This window comes from Chrysochloris asiatica, unplaced genomic scaffold (assembly GCF_000296735.1).
Source record: "Chrysochloris asiatica unplaced genomic scaffold, ChrAsi1.0 scaffold00006, whole genome shotgun sequence".
Lineage (NCBI taxonomy): Eukaryota > Metazoa > Chordata > Mammalia > Afrosoricida > Chrysochloridae > Chrysochloris > Chrysochloris asiatica.
Genome location: NW_006408524.1, coordinates 575139 through 583711, shown reverse-complemented (window position 1 = coordinate 583711; position 8573 = coordinate 575139). Strand labels below are relative to the sequence as shown.

The 8573-nt window shown below is 39.1% G+C and overlaps 1 protein-coding gene across 1 annotated transcript in view; it reads left to right on the top strand.

The window, feature by feature from the left end:
- LOC102842154 overlaps positions 1 to 8573 on the top strand; it is a 66571-nt gene that overhangs the window by 29799 nt on the left and 28199 nt on the right. The window contains exon 3 of the mRNA XM_006832249.1: positions 1664 to 1759. Coding sequence (XP_006832312.1) covers positions 1664 to 1759 — 96 coding nt within the window. The remainder of the gene's footprint in view (positions 1 to 1663; positions 1760 to 8573) is intronic.

The window sequence follows — 8573 nt, the reverse complement described above, 5'->3', positions numbered from 1 at the left end:
GTGTTTACCTTCTTTTACATTGTACTTGTTTTGGTCATAGACTGACCTCCCAGAGTCTCTGAGTTTGTTCTTATAGTTTTGTTTTGTTAACAATTCTTCTTTCTGTTGACTTAATTCAGGTAGGTGCTGCCATGTATGTCAATTTCTGGTTGTTGTCTGTTCTTATTGGCTCTCAGTCCACAGAACTGCCTTTAGGATGTTTTGTAGTGCAGGGTTGGCTTTGGTAAAGTCCCATAGCTTCTGTTTATCCTGGAATGTTTTGATTACACCATCATATTTGATTGATAGCTTTGCCGGATAAAGGATTCTTGGTTGCCCATTTTTAAGTTGGTTGTTTGCGTTCAGCAGTAAGAGTTCTTGACAAGGTTGTTATCACTTCTATGATTGGCAAATATTTTAGTTCATTCTGCTGGTTGTCTTTATTTTCTTAATAGTGTTTTTTGAAGCAAGAGCATTTTAATTTTATTGTAAACATCTTGATGAAGTCCTGTTGATCTGTTTTGTTTTGTTTTTTCCCATTTGGTTGCGGTATACCGGGCATATCTTAGAAACCATTGCCTAATCTTAGATCAAGAAGATAGAGTGTGCATAATTTTATGAGTTAAAGATATAATAGATCTGAATTTCATGATGTTTTTCATTTGCTTAATAAGAACTTTAATCAATAAAAAATACACATAATTGGTATGCTGTTTGCTACTTTTCATAAAATAATGTGGTTTTAAAAATTAGGTATGGTTCAGGGAAGTCACTTTTGGGTTGTATGCTTTGAGTATTCTGCCTCTGAATTGCTAAGTACGTTAGTTATTGTGAGATGCCATTTTTTTCTGTCCTTTATGACCTAGCTTTAAATTTTTTCAATTTTAGGAATGTTTTCTATAGTCCTAAAAGGGCTGCAAACTGCAAGGTCAGCAGTTAAAAACTACCAGCTGTTCCACAGGAGAAAGATGAGGCTTTCTGCTCCCATAAAGATTTATAGCCTTGGAAACCCTGTACAGGGTCTCTATGAGTCAGAACCGACTCCACGGCACACAACAACAACAACAATGTGGCCAAAGTATGGAGGTGACCAAAGAATGGGATGGCCATTTTGTGCACTGTTTTGAAGATCAAAATATGGGGCTCCCAAAAGTGAAGGTTGTTGAAGTCTACTTATATGACAGTAGCTTAGTTGTTTAAGCAACTATTTTCTTTTGCAAATCCTTTGCAAATCCTGACAGTATTTACACAAGAAGTTGCTTAAGTAGACATTTGTAATTTAAACTTAATGTTTTACCATTCTCATATACAAAAAACTTTATATATATATAAAAAATCTTTGGACAATAACTGTTAGTTTTTGTGGGCAAAAGGGTGTGCAGAGTTGGGGTTTATATGTGTGTATAAGTATACATAAAAGTGTATATATTTTTTGCATTTTTTCTTGGCAGTTTATTTTTTTAAGCCAGGTTTTATGATTTGAAGGGATAAAGTAGTTAAGGATAGGTTTGTTTCTTTGGAGGATGAAGACTTCGTGATATTTGAATTTTGTCTTGCTTAATTAGATTGTGGACACCTAAAATTCCAGTATGTTAAATGTAGTTATAAATGTAAGCTTTAAATGCAAGATTGTTTCACAAAATTGATTCATTTTATGAATGAAATCCCTCTTACTCTGTTTCAGGGGCAGCTTACATCTGAGACGGACTACAGAACAGCACGTGCCAGAGGTGGAAGTCCAAGTTAAACGTAGAAGGTCAGCCTCACTAAGCATCCAAGAGTGAGTAAATCTGGTGTCTCAGGTCAGACTTTTTAGAGAAGCAAAACCAGTGAAACATATTGTGTGTATATGTATATGTATGTCAGGTGCCATTGACTTGGTACCAACTCTTAGCGACCCTATGCACAACAGAATGAAACATTGCTCAGTTCTGGGCCAACCTCACAATTGTTGCCATGCTTATATATATATTATATGTTGTATATAATATATATATATATATGTTTATTATCAGGGGAATGACTTACAATTGTAGAGTCCCAGGACTCTAGCTGAAGAACCTTTTCCATATGCCCAATGTATTGAGAGCAGTCAACACCCCAATAAAGCATCCTTGTCATTGATTGGCTGCTCATGGCCACTCATCATAGTGTTAACTATACCTGTATCCGTTCCAATCACCATGGGAATAGCACGTCTCAGTGGCTAAATCTCTGGAAATCTTGGCCTAGTCAAGTTGACACAGATCCCTAACTGGGTTGAAAAGGAATTCATGTCAGAATCTTGTTTCATGTTGGGGAAAAAAGTGATATGCATTTGTTGTGTTTACTGTCCTGCGAAAACGACGAATGGAAGAATATACTACTCAAAACATACAGTTAAGGGAGCCTAGATCCAGAGCAGGCGGGGGAAGGTAGAATCTCCACTGAATAGTACCCAGTCTGTCTGGGTGGTGGGACTGATGAAAGGAGATGTGGATGGAACTCATGTGGCACAATAGTGAATAATTACTATCAGGACTGACTGTGAGGGTTGGAAATGTAAAAGTAGACGTTTTGTAAGCAAAAGGAAGGGAGTGGTTGACATTGCAGTCCAGGAGCAGAGGTCCCTGGGACCATCAAGGGAGAAGAGTGGAGTGTGGGACCCTACCCAGAGAAACATTGACGCCAGAGATGGAGGCAGAGATGATGATGTGGAGAGATGGGAGCAGCTGGGGACTCTAGACCCAGAGAGGGAGAGAGGCTGTGTGCTGAAGACTGGGGGCAGGCTTGTAGTATATACCCTTTGGTTGGTTGATGATGCATGGAGGGGATTGTAACCATGGCAACGAAACAATATACTATAGGATGAATGTAAAGCTAATGTTCTCCCATGTAAACTATCACATAATTCACAGTAAAATATTAAAACAAAACAAAACATATAGTTAAGAGGTTTAGGGGAGAGTAGCTCTCCTGAGTTAGGAAAACTCCTACTAACTTATTCCTTCTCCTCATATTTATTGTTGTTGTTGTTATGTGCCGTGGAATCGGTTCCGACTCATAGCAACCCTACACAGGGTTTCCGAGGCTGTAAATCTTTACGGAAGCAGACTGCCTCATCTTTCTCCCGCAGAACCACTGGTAGTTTCGAACTGCTGACCTTGTGGCTCGCAGCCCAATTCGTACCCACTACGCTACCAGAGCTCCTTTATTAGGCTTTATCAAAGCAGAAAGTTCAAAAACAATTTTGCAAGCTTTAGGAAAACATAAGGCACAGCATAAATTCTTAGATAAGGTGTTGAGTACAGAGAAATGTGTAAGAAAGTTCTGACCTCAAACACTCATAACTAGGCCTTCCTAGTTCCACAGACACCCTTGACAAACACCTTTGCCTGAGTCTTCTTGGTCAGCATGCTCTCTTTCTCACACACACTCTACCAGGGCAGAACAGTCTATAAAGCTACATTCTTTTAACCCATGTTATGCCAGACTTAGTGAAAGCAATCCCCACACTCATTGAGGAAAGATTAAAATGAAGTTAGAAGAATCACTGGTGGTGGTGATGGTGTGCCATGGAGTTGGTTCCAACTCTTAGCGATCCTGTCTGGGGTTTCTGAGGCTGTAAATCTTTACGGGAGCAGAAAGCCTCATCTTTTTCCCACAGAATGGCTGGTAGTTTCAAACCGCTGGCTTTTTGGTTAGCAACCTGACTCATAACCACTATGCTATCAAAGGTCCTTAGAAGAATCACTTTTGTTGTTAGGTGCCATCAAGTCATTACTGACTCATAACTAGACCTAACTAATACAGAAGATGTTAGGAAAAAAAGCAGTAACATCCTTGAATGTGATAGCTGCTACAGTTTCAGGTGCTGGACTGCAAGGTCTGTTTGAATTGAAAGGTCAGCAGTTCAAGTTCACCAGCTGTGCTTCTGAAACCTTATACAGGGTCACTATGAGTCAGAATCGACTCGATGACACTTAACAACAGTGGAAGAATCACGTAGACCTTACTAATACAGGAGGTGTTAGGACAAAAACAGAAAAATCCTTTATTGTGGTGTCACAACTTCAATCCTGGAGATAGTTTGACACAGTTGCTGCAGCCGTGGGCTCAAATTTAGGAAAGATTGTGAGGATGTCTCTGGTCTGGGTAGTGTTTTGTTCTGTTGTGCATTGGATCATTATGTGTTAGAAGTGCCTTGATGATACGTTGCAACAACCTTTCAAACTGTTCAGACTTAAGTATAATTATTTCCCTTGTTTTCCCACATACATATATCAGATGTGTTTTATATTAATAAAATCACTTTCATGTTCTTCAACAAGTGTATAGCTGAATAATTTCTGCTTTATTGGTTAGATTGTTAAAACTGTGTCTGCTTGCATTGAAGTGACATTTTACATATCCATTCTTGCTTTTTAGCAATTAGGTTTAAGTTTTCTTTTTGGTTAGTACATATCTTCAGGAGAAAATTAAAAATACGTTTTTATCCCCTCTGGAACACATGAAGGTAAGTTAAGTTAAAAACTATTGCTATAAAGTCATAGATAACCACATTAAGCAAAAATACCAAAATGTGAAGCTATTGGTTGTCGACATGCCCTCCTTCTAGATCTGTACACTTGGATGTGAGAAGACAGTGTTGTCAGTTCTCTAATACTCTCATGAAGGAGCTCTGGTAGCGTAGTGGTTACGAATCGGATTGCGAACCTCAAGGTCAGCAATTTGAAACTACCAGCTGTTCTGTGGGAGAAAGATGAGGCTTTCTGCTCCCGTGAAGATTTACAGCCTCAGAAACCCTGTACAGAGTCGCTATGAGTCAAAACTGACTCCACAGCACATAACAACAACAACAAATGCTCTCATGAAGAATTGTGTGTTTTTCATTTACATCACCTCAGTTTGGATGCTCTCCAGGACATCATTGTGTTCCTTTCCAATATTCTTAAAGTTTTAGAAACAAAGAAGTCTGCAGGGGCAAGATCAGGAGTGTTGGGTAGATGAAGTAAGGAATCCCAGCAAAATCCTCATACAGCAGCTCTTTTCTACCCTTGGAGAATGATCAGGTGGGGCAACTCCTTCCATCAAGGTGTTTGGTAATGTCTAATAAGGTTTCATAATTCGGTGTGGTCCACCGCATTCAGGCATCTGTTTGAGACAAATTGAAATACACATGTAGAACTCTCCCTTCCACATTCATTCAGGCTATGTATCTATCCGTGCATCTACCCATATGTGATTGTGATTGCAGGATTGTGTATATAATATTTACCTCTTTTCCCTTTAACTCTTGCACTCCTCTCCGTGTCTTCCTGCCTTCTTCATTCTTTTGCCAACCTCCCTCTTATATATTGCCTTCCCAGATACCCAAGTTAATATGTGTTCACCCTCTGGCCAGTGAATTCCTCTCCCTTCCCTCTCACCACTGGTAACCTTGAAGAATGTTTTTTTTTAGTGTGTAAAGCTTTTCTTGGCTTTTTTTTTTTTTTTAACTTTTTATTGGGAATTGAGTTAAAGTTGACAGACAAAATCTTCAGCTTTTTTTTTTGAATTACTGACCGTTCGTTCCATGGTGAGCGGGCCATGCTAGTGTTGTTGTTCCCTCCCCTCTATATACCTGTCTACTGCTTGACTGAAAATTGGGCCATGAGGAGGGTAAGCTCCTTTCCAGACCTGAAGGGTGGTCATGGGCCCTAGTCTCAGGTTCCTCCTGTCTCTATCAGAACAGTATACCCAGTTTGTTTGTTCCTTTTTAAAAAATAATTTTGCATTTCCTTCCACATTTTTCCCCACTCTATCTGGGACTCTAGAATGTGATCCCTTTCAGAGCGTTGGGAGTGGTAGCTGAGCACCATCTAGTTCTTCTAGTCTTGAAGTCGTGGAGACTTAATGTTCACATGTTCCATTAGTCCACTGGACTAATTGATTCCAAGTTTCTTTAATTCTTGCCACTCTTCTTGCTCTGCACATGGAGAGACCAATGGCTGTACCTTAGATGGCCCCTCATGAACTTTCAAGATCCCAGATGCTACTCACCCAAGCAGGATGTAGAACATTGTCTTTGTGGACTATGTTCTGCCAATTGACCACGGTGTCCCCTGAGACTCTGGTCCTGAGCCCCCAGTCCCAGCAAGTCATTGTCTTAACATATTTGATAATCTCCAGGAAGATTTCATCATTTTGCCTGCTGCATTTGCCACCACATTCCTAGTATGTTTGCATGAAAGGTATATACTCACATACAAATATCCTCTTTCAAACTCTTAAATATTTGTGGGATATGTAAATATATATCTGCATACATCCCATACTTCCTCCATTATCCATTCTGCCTGTTTCTCAATTCAAGTATCTATGTACAGAACACTGCTGTTCCAAGGTTGTGTTAGATCACTATTTACCTTGATCCCCTTTAACCCGTGCATACCTCCCTGTTTATTTGCCTGGCTTCATTACATTATTCTTCTGCCAATCTCCCTCTTGTGAATTGCCCACCCCTTCTTATATATTGTCCTCCCCATCATCTAAGCTAATATACCTCTCCTCTCTCCACTCTCCCTACCCCTGGTAACCATCAAAGAATATTTCTTTTAGTATGGAAACCCTTTCTTATGCTTTTACAATAATGGTCTCATATAGTATTTGTCATTTTGTGGTTGACTAATTTCATTTAACATTATGTTCTCCAGATTCATCCATGTTATGAGGTGTTGCATAGATTCATCGAGATTCCTCTAGGTTGCATAGTATTGCATTGTGTGTATGTACCTTGGTAAAGTGTCTGTTCATATACTGTGCCAATTTTTTAATTGGGTTGTTTGTATTTTTCTCATAGAAGTGTTGCTGTTGATGTTAAGTACTGTCAAGTCGCTTCTGACCCATAGTCACCTTGTAAGGGTTTGCAAGGGGTGACTGGTGGGTTTGAACCACTGATCTTGATGTTCAAACTGACCTTGTGGTCTAGCGCATTATCCTTTAGCTCCACACCAGGACTTTTAGATATTATTTCCTTATCTGATATGTCATTGCAAAAACGTTTTCCAAGTCTACTGGGTCTTTTTTACTCTTTTTGCCAAATCTTTGATTCACTTAAGTGTCTAATTCTTAGGAGGTCTAAGTCCTCTAGTTTGTCTTCTGTTGTATGTGTGTTTTTGTAATGCTTGCTAGTATATTTGAACCATTAAGTTTGTCCCTGTTTTTTCACTGGTAATCTTTATAGTTTTAGGTTTATATTTAGCTCTTTAATCCATGTTGGAAACCCTTAGTGGGGCTGCAGGATAGTGAGCTGAACCGCAATATCAGTTTGAATGGCAGGGTCGACAGTTCAGACTCACTAGTGCTCCTTGAAAACCCTACACACAGGGTCACTATGTGTTGGAACTGACTTGATGACACTTAACAACAACAATCCACATTGAGTTTGTTTTTGAATAGGATGTGAAATATGGGTCTTATTTAAATCTTTAACAAATGCATATCCAATTTTGCCAGAACCAATTGTTAAAGAGGCTATCTCTTCCCTATTTAAATGTTTTGGACCTTTGTCAAAGGTGATTGATTATATGTGGATGGATTTGATCCTGGGATCTCAGTTCTGTTCCATTGATCTATGTAACTTTTGTTGCACTAGTTAGTACTACCAGGTTGTTTGACCACTGTGGCTGTGGAATAAACTTTGAAATCAGGGAGTGAGAGACCTCTAATTTTGTTCTTCTTAAGCAGTGCTTATCTGAAATCTCTTCTCTTTTCACATAAAGTTCGTGATCATTTTTTCCATTTCTTTAGAGAGTGATGCTGGAATCTGGATTGGGAGTGCTATATCTATAGATTGATTTGGGCAGTATTCACATATTCACAGTGTTATGTCTTTCTAGTTTTCTTTGTGTACGTTTTTTGTTTTTCTGGTTAGATTTATTCCTAAGTATTTCATTTTCTAGGTGCCTATTGTAAATGATATTTTCCTAGTTTCCATTTCAGAGCTTGTCTTTATTAGTATAGAGAAATCCAATTGACCTTTGTATATTGATGTTGTATCCTGTCACTTTGCTGAATCCTTCAATGAGTTCCAATAATTTGCTTTATGAGGCTTTGGGATTTTCTATGTATAGGATCATGGTGGTGGTTGTGTGCTATGGGGTTGGTTCCAACTTATAGAAACCCTGTATACAGTTTCTGAGATTGTAAATCTTTATGGGAGCAGAAAGCCTCTTTCTCTCACGGAACAGCTGGTAGTTTTGAACTGGGGACCTTGAGGTTAGCAATCTGACTCATAACCACTATGCTACCAGAGCTCATTTGTATAGGATCATATCATCTGCAAATCGAGTTTAACTTCTTCTTTGCCAGTTTGGATGCCTTTAATTTTGCTTTCTTGCCTGACAGCTTTGGCTTCCAACACAGTATTAAATAGGATTAGTGGTAAAAGGAAGCCTTGCCAGGTTCTCATTTGCAAAGGGAATACTTTCAATTTCTCTCCATTGATCTATGTTGGGATTTGTATGTTATTATGTGCTGTGGAGTCGGTTCTGTCCCATAGCGACCCTGTACAGGGTATCCGAGGCTATAAATCTTTACGGGAGCAGAAAGCCTCATCTTTCTCCTGTGGAACA